General features: G+C 41.1%; 1 protein-coding gene across 1 annotated transcript in view; it reads right to left on the reverse strand.

The window, feature by feature from the left end:
• LOC135509089 (collagen alpha-1(XI) chain-like) overlaps nt 1-22,532 on the reverse strand; it is a 189,211-nt gene that overhangs the window by 5,062 nt on the left and 161,617 nt on the right. Inside the window, 13 exon segments of the mRNA XM_064929414.1 lie at nt 1-246; nt 366-419; nt 526-561; nt 997-1,050; nt 1,231-1,338; nt 8,088-8,141; nt 8,451-8,504; nt 9,661-9,768; nt 12,034-12,087; nt 15,277-15,330; nt 15,563-15,616; nt 16,851-16,904; nt 17,293-17,400. The exon segment at nt 1-246 is cut by the window's left edge and continues 25 nt beyond it. Coding sequence (XP_064785486.1) covers nt 1-246; nt 366-419; nt 526-561; nt 997-1,050; nt 1,231-1,338; nt 8,088-8,141; nt 8,451-8,504; nt 9,661-9,768; nt 12,034-12,087; nt 15,277-15,330; nt 15,563-15,616; nt 16,851-16,904; nt 17,293-17,400 — 1,038 coding nt within the window.

Here is a 22,532-nt window from a genome sequence, read left to right on the forward strand (position 1 = left end):
GTGCAGGTCGTTACAGGTCCTGGCAGGGTTGTCCTGTGTTCCCATGGGGAACTTCATCCTCTCGATGTCCTGCTTCAAGTTATTCAGGGACCCGAACACGTCCTCCACGTCCGCTGTGGCCTCCATGCCGTAGTCTGCCATGCCTCCCGCCTCGTCGCCCTGCACGCCGTCGTACTCCGCCTGGCGTCTGTTCTTCCTGCTCGCCTGCTGGATGGGCAGCGGCTGGATGATGTCACCAGGAGGACCCTGGTTGGATGTTATAGATGGCAGGGGTCAAGGCCAACGGCCAATCAGAGGCAGGAAAAAGGTAAATATCAAAATGGATAATCATGAGATCATCTTAGAGAGACAAATTGTTGACTTACAGGAGCTCCGGGTGGTCCAATCACACCAGTGTCTCCTTTCTGGCCAGCTCCACCCTAACAAAATAAAACACAGGGCACATCATTACACACGGAAGTTATCACACCAGTCATATATGAGATGTTAGTGTCTTTGGTTAGTCATCTAATGAACGGAACTTACTGACGATCCCTTGGACCCCTTAGAGCCCACAGGTCCCTAGAAAAACAGAGACACAAAGTGAACGACTAGGAACATGATGAAGTGGTAGACAATGAAGATGTTTTAAAGAGAGACACAAAGCGAACGATAAGACTAGGAACATGATGAAGTGGTAGACAATGAAGATGTTTAAAGAGAGACACAAAGCGAACGATAAGACTAGGAACATGATGAAGTGGTAGACAATGAAGATGTTTTAAAGAGAGACACAAAGCGAACGATAAGACTAGGAACATGATGAAGTGGTTGACAATGAAGATGTTTTGATATGAGAAGATGGTTTAAAGAGAGACACAAAGTGGAACAATAACACCATATAACAATAGTGACACTGGGTCAATGAAATTCTACAGACGTTTGATAAAAAAATTTGCTGAATAAATTTTGCCGAAGAGGTCTGTTGACGAGGAGATAATTTCCTGATTAACTCACAGGAATACCAGGAGGTCCGGGAGGACCAAGAGGACCGGAAGGACCACCAACACCCTACAGAGACACAATACAATACCAATGAGGCGACGCTTCACAGTAACATCAACCAAATGAGTTTTATACTATATCAATGGTTTTATAAGCCGTTTACAGATGGTTTAAAGACAGCTTATACATTAGCAAATGAACTAGTAACTATTAAATAAATGAGTCGTAAACATATCAGTCACATACAGTGTCTCCTTTGCCTCCACCAGTTCCCTGGGGTCCAGGCAGGCCTCTGTCTCCCTTCTCTCCGAACTCACCAGGCGGCCCAATCAGACCAATCAGACCTGGGTGACCCTGGAGGACAGAGAGTGAGAGAGGGAAGGATGGAGAGAGAGAGAGAGGGGAAGGGAGGGAGAGGGAAGGAGAGAGGGTGAGAGAAATATTTAAGTGGCTTTGAACAGGGAACGGTAGTAGGAGTCAAGTGCATCGGTTTGTGTCGATGAACTGCAACTCTGCTAGTTTTTTCCAACAGTTTTCCCGTGTGTATCAAGAACGGTCCACCACCCGAAGGACATCCAGCCAACTGGACACAACTGTGGGAAGCATTTTAGTCAATGTGAGTGAGCATCCCTGTGGAAGGCTTTCGACATCTTGTAGAGTCCCTGACCATTTGAGGCCGTTCGGACGGCAAAAGGGGAAGGTGTCCCTAATGTTTTGTACAGGTGTCCCTAATGTTTTGTACAGGTGTCCCTGATGTTTTGTACAGGTGTCCCTAATGTTTTGTACAGGTGTCCCTAATGTTTTGTACAGGTGTCCCTAATGTTTTGTACAGATGTCCCTAATGTTTTGTACACTCAGTGTAGTGATCCATCAAGCAAGAAAAAAGGCATTTCTGAAATAATGTATGTTGTTTTGTGTGTGAACCACCCTTACTTTTTGGTTGTCAGTCATCGAAATATCCTAAACGAACTTGGACATTTTGTTGACGTGAAACTTTGCTCTAACCATCTGTTGTTAAAGTCATGGCAAGTAAAATTATGTTGATTCAATTCTCGACCTGGCAACATCATTAGAATGTTTATGAAGGAGACAAAGGAACAACTATTCCAGGCCTTGTCTTTGATGGTCAAAACACTGTCTTTGTTACCAACGTAAATGATTAGTCTATTTAAAGTGTTGTCAAATTTAACAGTGGTCGTCTGTCTCGTATCGGCTGCTGTAATTGGAGTTCTAGCCGGCCTTCGGTCCCTACTGGGCTATACTGCTGCTTGCTGGCTACAAACCAATGATCATTAAACAGATTATATTATAGTTCTTATATATTTATTTAATGACCACATGAAATCACAAAAACAGAGTTGACTTTGAAATAGAGAGATAAGAGGCAGGGATAGAGAAAGAGAGAGTGAGAGAGAGAGCAAGAGTGAGAGAGAGGGAGAGAGAGAGAGAGAGAGAGCAAGAGTGAGAGAGAGAGGTAGAGATATATATATATATATGAGAGAGAGAGTGATATATATATATGAGAGAGAGAGACAGAGAGAGAGAAAGAGAGAGAGAGAGAGACAGAGGTAGTGATATATATACAGTGGGGCAAAAAAGTATTTAGTCAGCCACCAATTGTGCAAGTTCTCCCACTTAAAAAGATGAGAGAGGCCTGTAATTTTCATCATAGGTACTCTTCAACTATGACAGACAAAATGAGGAAAAAAAATCAAGAAAATCACCTTGTAGGATTTTTTATGAATTTTTTGGCAAATTATGGTGGAAAATAAGTATTTGGTCAATAACAAAAGTTTCTCAATACTTTGTTATATACCCTTTGTTGGCAATGACAGAGGTCAAACGTTTTCTGTAAGTCTTCACAAGGTTTTCACACACTGTTGCTGGTATTTTGGCCCATTCCTCCATGCAGATCTCCTCTAGAGCAGTGATGTTTTGGGGCTGTTGCTGGGCAACACAGACTTTCAACTCCCTCCAAAGATTTTCTATGGGGTTGAGATCTGGAGATGACTAGGCCACTCCAGGACCTTGAAATGCTTCTTACGAAGCCTGCCATGCTGAAAGACCCAGCCACGTTTCATCTTCAATGCCCTTGCTGATGGAAGGAGGTTTTCACTCAAAATCTCACGATACATGGCCTCATTCATTCTTTCATCACTTTACACGGATCAGTCGTCCTGGTCCCTTTGCAGAAAAACAGTCCCAAAGCATGATGCTTCCACCCCCATGCTTCACAGTAGGTCGTGTTTGGAGGACAAAGATTGCTGAGTTGCATCCAAAGAACTTTGGATGCAACTCAGCATTCTTTGTCCTCCAAACACGACGAGTTGAGTTTTTACCAAAAAGTTATACTTTGGTTTCATCTGACCATATGACATTCTCCCAATCTTCTTCTGGATCATCCAAATGCTCTCTAGCAAACTTCAGACGGGCCTGGACATGTACTGGCTTAAGCAGGGGGACACGTCTGGCATTGCAGGATTTGAGTCCCTGGCGGCGTAGTGTGTTACTGATGGTAGGCTTTGTTACTTTGGTCCCAGCTCTCTGCAGGTCATTCACTAGGTCCCCCCGTGTGGTTTTGGGATTTTTGCTCACCGTTCTTGTGACCATTTTGACCCCACGGGGTGAGATCTTGTGTGGAGCCCCAGATCGAGGGAGATTATCAGTGGTCTCGTATGTCTTCTATTTCCTAATAATTGCTCCCACAGTTGATTTCTTCAAACCAAGCTGCTTACCTATTGAAGATTCAGTCTTCCCAGCCTGGTACAGGTCTACAATTTTGTTTCTGGTGTCCTTTGACAGCTCTTTGGTCTTGGCCATAGTGGAGATTGGAGTGTGACTGTTTGAGGTTGTGGACAGGTGTCTTTTATACTAATAACAAGTTCAAACTGGTGCCATTAATACAGGTAACGAGTGGAGGACAGAGGAGCCTCTTAAAGAAGAAGAAGAAGAAGAATTTCAGGCCTCTCTCATCTTTTTAAGTGGGAGAAATTGCACAATTGGTGGCTGACTAAATACTTTTTGCCCCACTGTATATGAGAGAGAGAGAGACAGCGATAGTGATATATATATATATATGAGAGAGAGACAGAGATATATATATATACATATATATATATATATATATATATGAGAGAGAGAGACAGAGATAGATATATATATATATGAGAGAGAGAGACAGAGATAGAGGAAAAGAGAGAGAGAGAGAGAGGAAGAGAGCGAGAGGGAGAGAGACAGAGACAGGTATATATAAATGAGAGAGAGAGAGAGACAGAGATACAGAGAGAGAGACAGAGAGAGAGACAGAGATAGTGATATATATATATATATATGAGAATGAGAGACAGAGATAGTGATATATATATATATATGAGAGTGAGAGACAGAGATAGTGATATAGAAATGAGAGAGAGAGTGAGAGACAGAGATAGTGATAGAGAGTGAGAGACAGAGATAGTGATATATATATATATATATATATATATATATATATATATATGAGAGAGAGACACAGAGATAGTGATATATATATATATATATATATATATATATATATATGAGAGTGAGAGACAGAGATAGTGATATATATATATGAGACAGTGAGACAGAGAGACACAGAGATAGTGATATATATATATATATATACACAGATATATATATATATATATATATATATGAGAGTGAGAGAAAGAGATAGAGATAGTATATATATATATATATATATATATATACAGATATATATATATATATATATATATAGTAGATATATATATATATATATATATATATATATATAGATATATATATATAGAGATAGTATATATATATATATATGAGACAGTGAGAAAGAGATAGTGATATATATATATATATATATGAGAGTGAGAGACAGAGATAGTGATATATATATATATGAGAGTGAGAGACAGAGATAGTGATATATATATATATGAGACAGTGAGACAGAGAGAAAGAGATAGTGATATATATATATAGTGAGAGACAGAGATATATATATATATATGAGACAGTGAGACAGAGAGAAAGAGATAGTGATATATATATATGAGACAGTGAGACAGAGACACAGAGATAGTGATATATATATATATATGAGAGAGAGACACAGAGATAGTGATATATATATATATGAGACAGTGAGACAGAGACACAGAGATAGTGATATATATATATATGAGAATGAGACACAGAGATAGTGATATATATATATATATGAGAATGAGACACAGAGATAATGATATATATATATATGAGAGAGAGACACAGAGATAGTGATATATATATATGAGACAGTGAGACAGAGAGACACAGATAGTGATATATATATATATATAGAGAGAGACACAGAGATAGTGATATATATATATGAGACAGTGAGACAGAGACACAGAGATAGTGATATATATATATATGAGAATGAGACACAGAGATAGTGATATATATATATATGAGAGAGAGACACAGAGATAGTGATATATATATATATATATATATATGAGAGAGAGACACAGAGATAGTGATATATATATATATATATATGAGAGAGAGACACAGAGATAGTGATATATATATATATATGAGAGAGAGACACAGAGATAGTGATATATATATATGAGAGAGAGACACAGAGATAGTGATATATATATATATGAGAGAGAGACACAGAGATAGTGATATATATATATATGAGAGAGAGACACAGAGATAGTGATATATATATATATATATATGAGAGAGAGACACAGAGATAGTGATATATATATATATATGAGAGAGAGACACAGAGATAGTGATATATATATATATGAGAGAGAGACACAGAGATAGTGATATATATATATATATATGAGAGAGAGACACAGAGATAGTGATATATATATATATATGAGAATGAGACACAGAGATAGTGATATATATATATATGAGAGAGAGACACAGAGATAGTTTATATATATATATATATGAGAGAGAGACACAGAGATAGTGATATATATATATATATATGAGAGAGAGACAGACAGAGATAGTGATATATATATATATATATATGAGAGAGAGACACAGAGATAGTGATATATATATATATATATATATATATATATGAGAGAGAGACAGACAGAGATAGTGATATATATATGAGAGAGAGAGAGAGAGAGAGACAGAGATAGTGATATATATATATATGAGAGAGACAGACAGAGATAGTGATATATATATATATATATATAGATATAGAGACAGATATATACATATAGTATATATATATATATGAGACAGAGACAGACAGAGATAGTGATATATATATATGAGAGAGAGAGACAGAGAGAGACAGAGATAGTGATATATATATATATATATATGAGAGAGAGAGAGAGAGAGAGACAGAGATAGTGATATATATATATATGAGACAGTGAGACAGAGACACAGAGATAGTGATATATATATATATGAGAATGAGACACAGAGATAGTGATATATATATATATATGAGAATGAGACACAGAGATAATGATATATATATATATGAGAGAGAGACACAGAGATAGTGATATATATATATGAGACAGTGAGACAGAGACACATAGATAGTGATATATATATATATGAGAGAGAGACACAGAGATAGTGATATATATATATGAGACAGTGAGACAGAGACACAGAGATAGTGATATATATATATATGAGAATGAGACACAGAGATAGTGATATATATATATATGAGAGAGAGACACAGAGATAGTGATATATATATATATATATATATATGAGAGAGAGACACAGAGATAGTGATATATATATATATATATATGAGAGAGAGACACAGAGATAGTGATATATATATATATATGAGAGAGAGACACAGAGATAGTGATATATATATATGAGAGAGAGACACAGAGATAGTGATATGTATATATATGAGAGAGAGACACAGAGATAGTGATATATATATATATGAGAGAGAGACACAGAGATAGTGATATATATACATGAGAGAGAGACACAGAGATAGTGATATATATATATATATGAGAGAGAGACAGAGATAGTGATATATATATATATATGAGAGAGAGACAGAGATAGTGATATATATATATATAGATAGTGAGACAGAGACAGAGATAGTGATATATATATATATATGAGAATGAGACACAGAGATAGTGATATATATATATATGAGAGAGAGACACAGAGATAGTTATATATATATATATATGAGAGAGAGACACAGAGATAGTGATATATATATATATGAGAGAGAGACAGACAGAGATAGTGATATATATATATATATATATGAGAGAGAGAGACAGAGATAGTGAGATATATATATATATATATATATGAGAGAGAGACAGAGAGAGATAGTGATATATATATATTTTTGAGAGAGAGAGAGACAGAGATAGTGATATATATATATATGAGAGAGACAGACAGAGATAGTGATATATATATATATATATGAGAGACAGACAGACAGAGATAGTGATATATATATATATATATATAGAGAGAGAGACAGACAGAGATAGTGATATATATATATGAGAGAGAGAGACAGAGAGAGACAGAGATAGTGATATATATATATATATATATATGAGAGAGAGAGAGAGAGAGACACAGAGATAGTGATATATATATATATGAGAGAGAGACACAGAGATAGTGATATATATATATATATGAGAATGAGAGACAGAGATAGTGATATATATATATATGAGAGAGAGACACAGAGATAGTGATATATATATATATGAGAGAGAGACAGACAGAGATAGTGATATATATATATATATGAGACAGAGAGACAGAGATAGTGATATATATATATGAGAGAGAGACAGAGATAGTGATATATATATATGAGAATGAGAGACAGAGATAGTGATATATATATATGAGAGACAGACAGACAGAGATAGTGATATATATATATATGAGAGACAGACAGACAGAGATAGTGATATATATATATATGAGAGAGAGAGACAGAGACAGAGACAGAGAGACAGAGATAGTGATATATATATATATGAGAGAGAGAACATTCTCAGTCATACCTTTTCTCCTTTGCCCCCAGCAGTTCCTTTCAGACCAGCGAGACCAGGGGGCCCCTGTAAAGAGAGAGAACTCCTCTCATGAATCAGTTTGTTAAAGTTTGTCAAAGTACATCTGAGGGCCTTTTACTTACTGTTCACACACACACACACACACACACACACACACACACACACACACACACACACACACACACACACACACACACACACACACACACACACACACACACACACACACACACACACACACACACACAGACATTTTAGAACCATTGATGCCTGGAAAAATTGTATCATGGCATTATAATTGCGGCAAGAAAATAGGATATGAAAAATTTAAATATATGAGATATTATCTCTTACCAGAGGTCCAGGGGGTCCGTCCATTCCAGAGGCACCCGGAAGTCCTTGTTCACCCTTAGAATATGTATCAAAACATCCATTACATTATCCATAACTATATCCATTACATTATCCATTATGCCATTACATTATCCATTATGCCATTACATTATCCATAACTATATCCATTACATTATCCATTACCAATACATTACATTATCCATAACTATATCCATTACGTTATCCATTACCGTTGCATTATCCATAACTATATCCATTACATTATCCATTACATGATCCATAACTAAATACATTACATTATCCATAACTATATACATTGCATTATCCATTACCATTACATTATCCATAACTATATCCATTACATTATCCATTACATGATCCATAACCATATACATTACATTATCCATTACCATTGCATTATCCATAACTATATACATTGCATTATCCATTGCCATTACATTATCCATAACTATACCCATTACATCATCCATTACCATTACATTATCCATAACTATATCCATTACATTATCCATTGCCATTACATTATCCATAACTATACACATTGCATTATCCATTACCGTTGCATTATTATTAACTATATCCAATACATTATCCATTACCATCACATTATCATTAACTACATACATTGCATTATCCATTGCCATTACATTATCCATAAATATATCCATTACATTATCCATTACCATTACATTATCCATAACTATATGCATTACATTACCCATTACCATTACATTATCCATGACTACATCTGTTACATTATCAAGTACCATGACATTATCCATAACTATATCCATTACATTATCCATTACCATTACATTATCCATAACTATACACATTACATTACCCATTACCATAACTATACCAATTACATTATCCATTATCATTACATTATCCATAACTATATCCATTACATTATCCATGACCATATCCATTACATTATCCATAACTATATTCATTACATTATCCATAACCATATCCATAACTATACCATTACATTATCCATAACTAAATCCATAACTATATCCGTTTCATTATCATTATCATATGAAACCTTCATCGCATTATTTAACCTTGATAACGTAGAGATAATGTATAGGAAACAGATTAGTCTATAATCTAGCTAGTTACAACAGTGACAGTGTAACGTGTAGCTAAAGTACAGCAGACCATCTATAGCTAGTTAACTCACAACAGGGCCGGGGATTCCACGCAGGCCATCGGGTCCGGGTTTACCAGAGGGCCCCTGGGGTCCGACAGGTCCAGTCTGACCATCAGGCCCCTCGGCTCCAGCCTCACCCTGCAATACACAATCACAACATTCTATATCAATACCTTCAGCCTCACCCTGTAATACACTGTATCAATACCTTCAGTTTCACCCTGTAATACACTGTATCAATACCTTCAGCCTCACCCTGCAATACACTGTATCAATACCTTCAGCCTCACCCTGCAATACACTGTATCAATACCTTCAGCCTCACCCTGTAATACACTGTATCAATACCTTCAGTCTCACCCTGTAATACACTGTATCAATACCTTCAGTCTCACCCTGTAATACACTGTATCAATACCTTCAGCCTCACCCTGTAATACACTGTATCAATACCTTCAGCCTCACCCTGTAATACACTGTAACACTGTATCAATACCTTCAGCCTCACCCTGTAATACACTGTATCAATACCTTCAACCTCACCCTGTAATACACTGTATCAATACCTTCAACCTCACCCTGTAATACACTGTATCAATACCTTCAGCCTCACCCTGTAATACACTGTATCAATACCTTCAACCTCACCCTGTTATACACTGTATCAATACCTTCAGTCTCACCCTGTAATACACTGTATCAATACCTTCAACCTCACCCTGTAATACACTGTATCAATACCTTCAGTCTCACCCTGTAATACACTGTATCAATACCTTCAGCCTCACCCTGTAATACACTGTATCAATACCTTCAACCTCATCGAGGAGCCACACAGTAGCAACATTCAAATAAATTGAGCATGACTCCATTCCAGGGTTACGTTATATAGCCTGATGACCAGAGAAATAAGACACTTTAAAATCCATTTGGATCCCTACACTACACTTATAGGTATAGAAAAGAGATATATCTATAAATTAGAGTTATGAAGTGGGGAAAACTGTTGAATACAGTTGAATATAGGTAAATATAATTAAATATCATTGACTACAGTTGAGTACAGTTGACTTTCAGTTCGCTGCAGCTAGTCACTGGAATGAGCTGCAAAAAACACTCTTCATCCTTCATACATCTCTTCATTCAAAGACTCAAACATGGACACTCTTACAGACAGTTGTGGCTGCTTCGTGCGATGTATTGTTGTCTCTACCTTCTTGCCCTTTGTGGTGTTGTCTGTGCCCAATAATGTTTGTACCAGGTTGTGTTGCTACCATGTTGTTGTCATGTTGTGTTGCTACCATAATGTTGTCTTAGGTCTCTCTTTATGTCGTGTTGTCTCTCTTGTCGAGACGTGTTTTTTTCTTTTGATTTTGGTAAGCCGTCATTGTAAATAAGAATTTGTTCTTAACTGACTTGCCTAGTTTAAAAAAAACACACAAAAAACAGTTGAATAAAGTTGATTGCAATTGACGACACATAGCTAACATTAAAAAACATGAAACTGGCTCAAAACGGGTAAGAGAACCGAATTTCTCAAGAGGATATTCTCAGTATTGTTTCTCCTTTGCACCCCAGTATCTCGACTTGCACATTCATCTTCTGCTCCTCTATCACTCCAGTGTTTAATTGCTAAGTTGCAATTACTTCGCAACTACGGCCTATTTATTACCTTCCTAATCTTACCTCATTTGCACACACTGTAAATGGGTGACAGGGTAGCCTAGTGGTTAGAGCGTTGGACTAGTAACCGGAAGGTTGAAAGTTCATATCCCCAATGACAAGGTACAAAGCTATAGTTCTGCCCCTGAACAGGCAGTTAACCCACTGTTCCTAGGCCGTCATTGTAAGTAAGAATTTGTTCTCAACAGACTTGCCTAGTTAAATAAAGGTTAAATATGTATTTATTTCTATTGTGTTATTGACTTTATGTTTGTTTGTATAACTCTGTTGTTGTTGTTTGTGTAACTCTGTTGTTGTTGTTTGTGTCGCACTGCTTTGCTTTATCTTGGCCCTGGTCGCAGTTGTAAATGAGAACTTGTTCTCAACCGGCCTACCTGGTTCAGTAAAGGTGAAAAAAACAGTATTGGGTCCTATTCACCCTCAAAAGAGAACACCATTCAAAAGCATTTGGGAATTACAACAATCACACAGAGCCTAAACTCAGTCACCAGATACCATCAGCCATGAGAACAGACACGGAGGATTGGAGATCCATGGATTTACCATCAGATCGGATGAAGGGGTTGGAGGATTAAACCATTGTGACAACCAATTAGAAGCCAGCTTTGACAGACCAGACCAGTTCTGAGAGGCTTTCGCCTGTCTCCATCACATCAACTCTAATCCTACACTTCTGTTTGAATTTAAATGTGTGTGTGTGTGCGTGCATTTGTGTCTTACCTTAGATCCCTTCTCTCCTTGTCTTCCCTCAGTACCGGCTGGTCCAATGGGTCCCTGGGGAGGAAAAAGGCCCCACTCATCAGCTTGGTATACAGTTTACAACGTATTTTAATCATAGATGGCTAAAACAGTCTAAATGGTTTAGTATACCTTTAGAACCGACTTAATAACTATTCATGATAACTGGTCGATAAGGTCAACAACCTTGACTAGAAGCGGAGCCAGCGTTCTGTAGGTCAGATAGGGACAAAGCTACAGTAAATTGGACTATAGTCTACTGGCAGTACAGCTAAAGGATCGGAATAACTGCCTTAGAAGCAGGTTGTGGTTGAGCATCAGTAACCATAAACTGATGAAGGAGACTATCTAAACCATGATGTGGGTTATGGGCATCAATGTGTGTGTTATTATAACTCAGTTGAGCTTCAGTGTGCTTCAATGACCTGCAGACCTATATCTAATTTATATAAATCTACACAGAAGATCCCTCGAAATCCCACATAACTTCCCATTGAACATAGGATTAACTGGTGAAATTTCTAGAATGGCCTGAGAATAAACAGAATGAACACATGGCTAAAGTGGGGTACGCTATGGCTAATGCTCTGGCTAACGCTATAGCTAACGCTATGGCTAAAGCTCTGGCTAAAGCGCTGGCTAATGCTATGGCTAATGCTATGGCTAAAGCTCTGGCTAATGCTATGGCTAAAGCTCTGGCTAATGCTATGGCTAAAGCTCTGGCTAAAGCTATAGCTAACGCTATGGCTAAAGCTCTGGCTAACGCCATGGCTGATGATGGATCAGCTCTTTAAAGCATATAGAGTTGAAGTCTGAAATTGACATACAGGTACACCTTAGCCAAATACATTTAAACTCAGTTTTTCACAATTCCTGACATTTAATCCTAGTATAAATGCCCTGTCTTAGGTCAGTTAGGATCACCACTTTATTTTAAGAATGTGAAGTGTCAGAATAATAGTAGAGATAATGATTTACTTCAGCTTTTATTTCTTTCATCACATTCCCAGTGGGTCAGAAGTTTACATACACTCAATTAGTATTTGGTAGCATTGCCTTCAATTTTTATTTTACTTGGGTCAAACGTTTCGGGTAGCCTTCCACAAGATTCCCACAATAAATTGGGTGAATTTTGGCCCATTCCTCCTGACAGAGCTGGTGTAACGGAGTCAGGTTTGCAGTGGCTTCTTCCTTGCTGAGCGGCCTTTCAGGTGATCTGATATGGGACTCGTTTTACTGTGGATATAGATACTTTTGTACCTGTTTCCTCCAGCATCTTCACAAGGTCCTTTGCTGTTGTTCTGGGATTGATTTTCACTTTTCGCACCAAAGTACATTAATCTCTAGGAGACAGAACGTGTCTCCTTCCTGAGCTCAGGATGGCTGCGTGGTCCCATGATGTTTATACTTGCGTACTATTGTTTGTACAGATGAACATGGTACCTTCAGGCGTTTGGAAATTGCTCCCAAGGATGAACCAGACTTTTGAAGGTCTACAATTATTTTTCTGAGGTCTTGGGTGATTTCTTTTGATTTTCCCATGATGTCAAGCAAAGAGGCACTGAGTTTGAAGGTAGGCCTTGAAATACATCCACAGGTACACCTCCAATTGACCCAAATTATCAGAAGCTTCTAAAGCCATGACATAATTTTCTGGAATTTTCAAAGCTGTTTGAAAGACACAGTCCACTTAGTGTATGTAAACTTCTGACCCACTGGAATTGTGATACATATAAGTGAAATAATCTGTCTGTAAACAATTGTTTGAAAAATGACTTGTGTCGTGCACAAAGTAGATGTCCTAACCGACAATACATTTGTGGAGTGGTTGATACACCAGTTTTAATGACTCCAACCTAAGTGTATGTCAACTCCCGTCTTCAACTGTACATCTATGACTGTACCTCCCCATTAGCCCCCAGTGTTGCTGACAAGCTGAGTTTAATATCGCTTCTGTAGAATATATATCATAGTGCATCAACATATTGGGACTGTAAGTCGGTGGCGTTTTAACACCATACATATTTAGAACGTGGCACTTTGTCTGTGAGCCATCGTTATAAATCATGACGAGGTGAAGGAACACCTTTACACTGAATGTAGAACCGTACAGAAACACTTTGATTTGATGGTGTAGTAACCCCCTTCTCCAACTAACGCCAGTATGTTCCAATTGACTTTGACTTAAAATTAACTTTACATTTAAAAGAAAAAGTTAAGGCTTGAGTCCCAAATATCATCCTATCCACTATACGATGGACTACCTATGGGGCCATGGTCAAAAGTAGTGCACTATGTAGGGAATAGGGTGCCATAGGGGTCTGGTCAGAATTAGTGCACTACGTAAGGAATAGGGTTCCATAGGGCTCTGGTCTAAAGTAGTGCACTATATAGGCAATAGGGTGCCATAGGGCTCTGGTCTAAAGTAGTGCACTATATAGGCAATAGGGTGCCATAGGGCTCTGGTCAGAAGTAGTGCACTATATAGGGAATAGGGTGCCACAGGGCTCTGGTCAGAAGTAGTGCACTATATAGGGAATAGGGTGCCATAGGGCTCTGGTCAGAAGTAGTGCACTATATAGGGAATAGGGTGCCATTTGGGACACACATTATTGTTGGCAACATGCAGTACCAACCCGTCATTATTTGACAGCATTGGTGCAGTGGTTTATAGCGCGTTACTGCTCTCCATTAAAGGTAGACGGGCCAGGTTGTAAAAGTGATACGTTGGCAAGAAACACATCTCAAATGGCACCCTATTCCTTATATAGTGTACTACTTATGGGCTCTGGTCAATAGTAGTGCACTAAATAGGGAATAGTGTGCCCTTTGCGATGCATCCCTAATCTCATGTGGACAGCGAGCAGTAATGACATCTTGATACTTCAGTGTTAATTCCTTTTCATGTCACCGTCAGTCAAACTAAAACAGGTCAATATAGTCTATTCTAAAAACAAATCTATTCTTCAACCGTCTCTGAACGCTGGCTTGTCCAGAGACTTGTTCGTTCAACAAGTGGAAATCACATCTGTATTGTAATGCATTGTATCTAATATTTCATTTCGGCAACAGCTATTCATTTGGGATGGTGACAAGTAACCTTGCCTGAAACAGGTGACCTTGTGTTAGCTCTGTGAATGAATGCTTAGGCGTTTAGCTCAGAGGGCTAACACAGGCTTGTGGTGTGCAGGAGACCCAAGTCGGAACCCTGTCGGGGACACTCACCCTCTTGCCGGGGGGTCCTGGAGGCCCGGCTTCTCCAGAAGGACCAGATGGACCCTGAAACACAAAAGACCAGTTAGAATAACAATGACGACACTGCCGCCGACATCAACAACAACAACACCATCAACAACAACAACATAATCAACAACAACACCAACATCAACACCAACACAAACACCAACATCAACAACAACAGCAACACCAAAAACATCAACAACAGCCATATCATCAACAACAACATCAACAACAACAGCAGCAACATCAACAACAACAACAGTGAACCTACAGGCTGACCGGCCTCGCCGTCATCTCCCTTGTCTCCAGCCAAGCCATCCAATCCCTGAAGAGATACAACAGAAAGACAAGTCAGGGTACTATTACTTTCTAACCTGATATAACAGTACTAGCTACAGTACTACCTGACACAGTACAGTACTAGCTACAGTACTAGCTACAGTACTACCTGACACAGTACAGTACTAGCTACAGTACTAGCTACAGTACTACCTGACACAGTACAGTACTAGCTACAGTACTACCTGACACAGTACAGTACTAGCTATAGTACTACCTGATAAAGTACAGTACTAGCTACATTACTAGCTACAGTACTACCTGACACAGTACAGTACGAGCTACAGTACTACCTGACACAGTACAGTACTAGCTACAGTACTACCTGATACAGTACAGTACTAGCTACAGTACTAGCTACAGTACTACCTGACACAGTACAGTACAAGCTACAGTACTACCTGACACAGTACAGTACTAGCTACAGTACTACCTGACACAGTACAGTACTAGCTACAGTACTACCTGATACAGTACAGTACTAGCTACAGTACTACCTGACACAGTACAGTACTAGCTACAGTACTACCTGATACAGTACAGTACTAGCTACAGTACTACCTGACACAGTACAGTACTAGCTACAGTACTAGCTACAGTACTACCTGACACAGTACAGTACGAGCTACAGTACTACCTGACACAGTACAGTACAAGCTACAGTACTACCTGACACAGTACAGTACTCGCTACAGTACTACCTGACACAGTACAGTACTAGCTACAGTGCTACCTGACACAGTACAGTACTAGCTACAGTACTACCTGACACAGTACAGTACTAGCTACAGTTCTACCTGACACAGTACAGTACTAGCTACAGTACTAGCTACAGTACTACCTGGCACAGTACAGTACTAGCTACAGTACTACCTGACACAGTACAGTACTAGCTACAGTACTACCTGACACAGTACAGTACTAGCTACAGTACTAGCTACAGTACTACCTGGCACAGTACAGTACTAGCTACAGTACTACCTGGCACAGTACAGTACTAGCTACAGTACTACCTGGCACAGTACAGTACTAGCTACAGTACTACCTGACACAGTACAGTACTAGCTACAGTACTACCTGACACAGTACAGTACTAGCTACTAGCATAATCTAATGTTACAATTCAATGATTTCAACTTATACTGCCTAAGAGGTCTCTGCCTAGCTTCCCTCCTGTGATGCTTCATGTCATTCCCTTTATATATCCGCGTAGTACTTACACCAACTCCAGGCTCTCCAGGGGGACCAGGGTCTCCAGGGAAGCCTACGGGACCCTACAGACAGAAACAAACACAGAGAGACAGAGAGACAGAGAGAGAGAGAGAGAGAGAGAGAGAGAGAGAGAGAGACAGAGAGAGAGAGAGAGAATACAATATCTGGTTTAGCTGGAATCATACAACAAACACTAAAACAACAGCACTAGTTAGCTTCACAAACATGGGTAGGGAGAACCCTCTTTGGAAAGGGTTCTACATGGAGCCCAAAATGGTTCTACCTGGAAGCCAAATGTTTCTACCTGGAAGCTAAAGGGTTATACCTGGAAACAAAAAGGGTTTTTCAAAGGGTACTCCTATGGGGACAGCCAAACTACTCTTTTAGGTTCTAGAAAGCAACTTTATTTCTAAGAGTGGAATGAATAAAGTTTGGTTATATGTGACTCACAGGGTTGCCTTTGGGGCCATCGTCTCCTCCGGGTCCGCGGGCCCCTGCAGGTCCAGCAGCTCCAGGTGGTCCTGACTCTCCCTTCTCCCCTGTCTCTCCTCTGGGGCCCTGGAGAGAGATATCAGCATGGTTATCACATTCATATAAGAACTATCTCTCCCTTCTCCCCGTGTCTCTCCGCTGGGGCCCTGGAGAGAGATGTGACCAATTACAGCATGTTGATCTGCTTGTAGTAGACCAGCTTTTCAGTCCATGCCAAAGCACCACCTCTCCAACTGATCACGGGGCCGTTGTCCTCTCCCTCCCTGTCACTATCTGTCCCTATCAAATCAAATGTATTTATAAAGCCCTTATTTTACATCAGCTGATATCTCAAAGTGCTGTACAGAAACCCATCCTAAAACCCCAAACATCAAACAATGCAGGTGTAGAAGCACGGTGGCTAGGAAAAACTCTGTCTGTCACTATCACTATCTGTCCCTGTCTGTCCCTGTCTGTCCCTGTCTGTCACTATCTGTCCCTGTCTGTCACTATCTGTCCCTGTCTGTCCCTGTCTGTCACTATCTGTCCCTGTCTGTCCCTATCTGTTCCTGTCTGTCCCTGTCTGTCCCTGTCTGTCCCTGTCTGTCACTATCTGTCCCTGTCTGTCACTATCTGTCCCTGTCTGTCCCTGTCTGTCACTATCTGTCCCTGTCTGTCCCTGTCTGTCCCTGTCTGTCACTATCTGTCCCTGTCTGTCACTATCTGTCCCTGTCTGTCCCTGTCTGTCACTATCTGTCCCTGTCTGTCCCTATCTGTTCCTGTCTGTCCCTGTCTGTCCCTGTCTGTCCCTGTCTGTCACTATCTGTCCCTGTCTGTCACTATCTGTCCCTGTCTGTCCCTGTCTGTCCCTGTCTGTCCCTGTCTGTCCATGTCTGTCTCTACCTGTCACTATCTGTCCCTGTCTGTTCCCTGTCTGTTCCCTGTCTGTCCATGTCTGTCTCTATCTGTCCCTGTCTGTCACTATCTGTCCCTGTCTGTTCCCTGTCTGTCCATGTCTGTCTCTACCTGTCACTATCTGTCCCTGTCTGTTCCCTGTCTGTCCATGTCTGTCTCTACCTGTCACTATCTGTCCCTGTCTGTTCCCTGTCTGTCCATGTCTGTCTCTACCTGTCACTATCTGTCCCTGTCTGTTCCCTGTCTGTTCCCTGTCTGTCCATGTCTGTCTCTACCTGTCACTATCTGTCCCTGTCTGTTCCCTGTCTGTTCCCTGTCTGTCCATGTCTGTCTCTACCTGTCACTATCTGTCCCTGTCTGTTCCCTGTCTGTCCCTGTCTGTCTCTACCTGTCACTATCTGTCCCTGTCTGTCCCTGTCTGTCCATGTCTGTCTCTACCTGTCACTATCTGTCCCTGTCTGTTCCCTGTCTGTCCATGTCTGTCTCTACCTGTCACTATCTGTCCCTGTCTGTTCCTTGTCTGTTCCCTGTCTGTCCATGTCTGTCTCTACCTGTCACTATCTGTCCCTGTCTGTTCCCTGTCTGTCCCTGTCTGTCCCTGTCTGTTCCCTGCCAACCTGTCCCTGTCTGTCCGTCTGTCCCCGTCTGTCCCTGTCTGTTCCCTGTCTGTCCCTGTCTGTTCCCTGCCAACCTGTTCCTATCTGTCCCTGTCTGTCCCTGTCTGTCTCTACCTGTCACTATCTGTCCCTGTCTGTCCCTGTCTGTCCCTGTCTGTCCCTATCTGTCCCTGTCTGTCCATGTCTGTCTCTACCTGTCACTATCTGTCCCTGTCTGTTCCCTGTCTGTCCCTGTCTGTCCCTGTCTGTTCCCTGCCAACCTGTTCCTATCTGTCCCTGTCTGTCCCTGTCTGTCTCTACCTGTCACTATCTGTCCCTGTCTGTCCCTGTCTGTTCCTGTCTGTCCCTGTCTGTCCCTATCTGTCCCTGTCTGTCCATGTCTGTCTCTACCTGTCACTATCTGTCCCTGTCTGTTCCTATCTGTCCCTGTCTGTCCCTGTCTGTCTCTACCTGTCACTATCTGTCCCTGTCTGTCCCTGTCTGTCCCTGTCTGTCCCTGTCTGTCCCTGTCTGTCCCTGTCTGTCTGTCTGTCCCCGTCTGTCCCTGTCTGTTCCTATCTGTTCCCTGCCAACCTGTCCCTGTCTGTCCCTGTCTGTCCCTGTCTGTCCCTGTCTGTCCCTGTCTGTCCCTGTCAACCTGTCCCTGTCTGTCCCTGTCTGTCCCTGTCTGTCCCTGTCTGTTCCCTGCCAACCTGTCCCTGTCTGTCCATGTCTGTCTCTACCTGTCACTATCTGTCCCTGTCTGTTCCCTGTCTGTCCCTGTCTGTCCCTGTCTGTCCCTGTCTGTCCCTGTCTGTTCCCTGCCAACCTGTCCCTGTCTGTCCGTCTGTCCCCGTCTGTCCCTGTCTGTTCCTATCTGTCCCTGTCTGTCCCTGTCTGTGCCCTGTCTGTCCCTGTCTGTCCATGTCTGTCTCTACCTGTCACTATCTGTCCCTGTCTGTTCCCTGTCTGTCCATGTCTGTCTCTACCTGTCACTATCTGTCCCTGTCTGTTCCCTGTCTGTTCCCTGTCTGTCCATGTCTGTCTCTACCTGTCACTATCTGTCCCTGTCTGTCCGTCTGTCCCCGTCTGTCCCTGTCTGTTCCTATCTGTCCCTGTCTGTTCCCTGCCAACCTGTTCCTATCTGTCCCTGTCTGTCTCTACCTGTCACTATCTGTCCCTGTCTGTTCCCTGTCTGTCCCTGTCTGTCCCTGTCTGTCCCTGTCTGTCCCTGTCTGTCCCTGTCTGTTCCCTGCCAACCTGTTCCTATCTGTCCCTGTCTGTCTCTACCTGTCACTATCTGTCCCTGTCTGTTCCCTGTCTGTCCCTGTCTGTCCCTGTCTGTCCCTGTCTGTCCCTGTCTGTCCCTGTCTGTCTGTCTGTCCCCGTCTGTCCCTGTCTGTTCCTATCTGTTCCCTGCCAACCTGTCCCTGTCTGTCCCTGTCTGTCCCTGTCTGTCCCTGTCTGTTCCCTGCCAACCTGTCCCTGTCTGTCCCTGTCTGTCCCTGTCTGTCCCTGTCTGTTCCCTGCCTACCTGTCCCTGTCTGTCCATGTCTGTCTCTACCTGTCAGTATCTGTCCCTGTAGTGTTCCCTGTCTGTCCCTGTCTGTCCCTGTCTGTCCCTGTCTGTCCCTGTCTGTCCCTGTCTGTTCCCTGCCAACCTGTCCCTGTCTGTCCGTCTGTCCCCGTCTGTCCCTGTCTGTTCCTATCTGTCCCTGTCTGTTCCCTGCCAACCTGTTCCTATCTGTCCCTGTCTGTCCCTGTCTGTCCCTGTCTGTTCCCTGCCACCCTGTCCCTGTCTGTCCGTCTGTCCCCGTCTGTCCCTGTCTGTTCCTATCTGTCCCTGTCTGTTCCCTGCCAACCTGTTCCTATCTGTCCCTGTCTGTCCCTGTCTGTAGTGTAGTGCCGTGACCAGTGTGCACTATAGTGACTAATGTACTGTCATGTAGTGTAATGTACTGTAGTATAGTGTAGTGTACTGTAGTGTAGTGTAGTGTAGTGTACTGTGGTGTAGTGTACTGTAATGTGGTGTACTGTAGTGTAGTGTACTGTAATGTGGTGTACTGTAGTATAGTGTAGTGTAGTGTACTGTAATGTGGTGTACTGTAGTATAGTGTAGTGTAGTGTACTGTAATGTGGTGTACTGTAGTATAGTGTAATGTACTGTGGTGTAGTGCAGTGTTTTGTTATGACTAAACCTGACAGGACTACAGCCCGAAAACACCACAGGATAGCCAACGATCAACGATCAATGCTCTGATATGAATTGAATGTCTTCCCAGTGGATATTCCACTGGGAACCGACGTCAGCTCAACATCTAGTTGTGATTTACATTTGGTCGGGTTGTCAACTAACGTAAATTCAATGTGAAAGCAACAAAACATTTCAACATGATTTAGGCTAAAGGAATGCTGGGAAAAACATTTCAACATGATTTAGGCTAAAGGAATGCTGGGAAAAACATTTCAACATGATTTAGGCTAAAGGAATGCTGGGAAAAACATTTCAACATGATTTAGGCTAAAGGAATGCTGGGAAAAACATTTCAACATGATTTAGGCTAAAGGAATGCTGGGAAAAACATTTCAACATGATTTAGGCTAAAGGAATGCTGGGAAAAACATTTCAACATGATTTAGGCTAAAGGAATGCTGGGAAAAACATTTCAACATGATTTAGGCTAAAGGAATGCTGGGAAAAACATTTCAACATGATTTAGGCTAAAGGAATGCTGGGAAAAACATTTCAACATGATTTAGGCTAAAGGAATGCTGGGAAAAACATTCTAAATGCCCATATGTTTTTGCTAATTGAATCCGTTTTCCACGGCGATTAAACGGCATCGCATCGAATTGTTTTGTTGAAAGGAAACAGAGTTGTTTCAACCAGTTGTTGTTTTTGTTTTTTTTGCCCAGTGGGATTTTGCTGTGATGATATTGATCCTAGCAAGAGGATGGATTCCCCACTGTTACTATCACTTATAATAAACCATGCTCAATTATAGCTGCAAATAAGGAATAGGAGCACCCATGGTTTGTAATAGGAGCACCCATGATTTGTAATAGGGGCACCCATGGTTTGTAATAGGAGCACCCATGGTTTGTAATAGGGGCACCCATGGTTTGTAATAGGAGCACCCATGGTTTGTAATAGGGGCACCCATGGTTTGTAATAGGAGCACCCATGGTTTGTAATAGGGGCACCCATGGTTTGTAATAGGAGCACCCATGGTTTGTAATAGGAGCACCCATGGTTTGTAATAGGAGCATCCATGGTTTGTAATAGGAGCACCCATGGTTTGTAATAGGGGCACCCATGGTTTGTAATAGGAGCACCCATGGTTTGTAATAGGAGCACCCATGGTTTGTAATAGGAGCACCCATGATTTGTAATAGGAGCACCCATGGTTTGTAATAGGAGCACCCATGGTTTGTAATAGGAGCACCCATGGTTTGTAATAGGGGCACCCATGGTTTGTAATAGGAGCACCCATGGTTTGTAATAGGAGCACCCATGGTTTGTAATAGGAGCACCCATGGTTTGTAATAGGAACACCCATGATTTGTAATAGGAACACCCATGGTTTGTAATAGGAGCACCCATGGTTTGTAATAGGAGCACCCATGGTTTGTAATAGGAGCACCCATGGTTTGTAATAGGAACACCCATGATTTGTAATAGGAGCACCCATGGTTTGTAATAGGAGC

The sequence above is a fragment of the Oncorhynchus masou genome, chromosome 3, assembly GCF_036934945.1.
Source record: "Oncorhynchus masou masou isolate Uvic2021 chromosome 3, UVic_Omas_1.1, whole genome shotgun sequence".
Taxonomy (NCBI): Eukaryota; Metazoa; Chordata; class Actinopteri; order Salmoniformes; family Salmonidae; genus Oncorhynchus; species Oncorhynchus masou.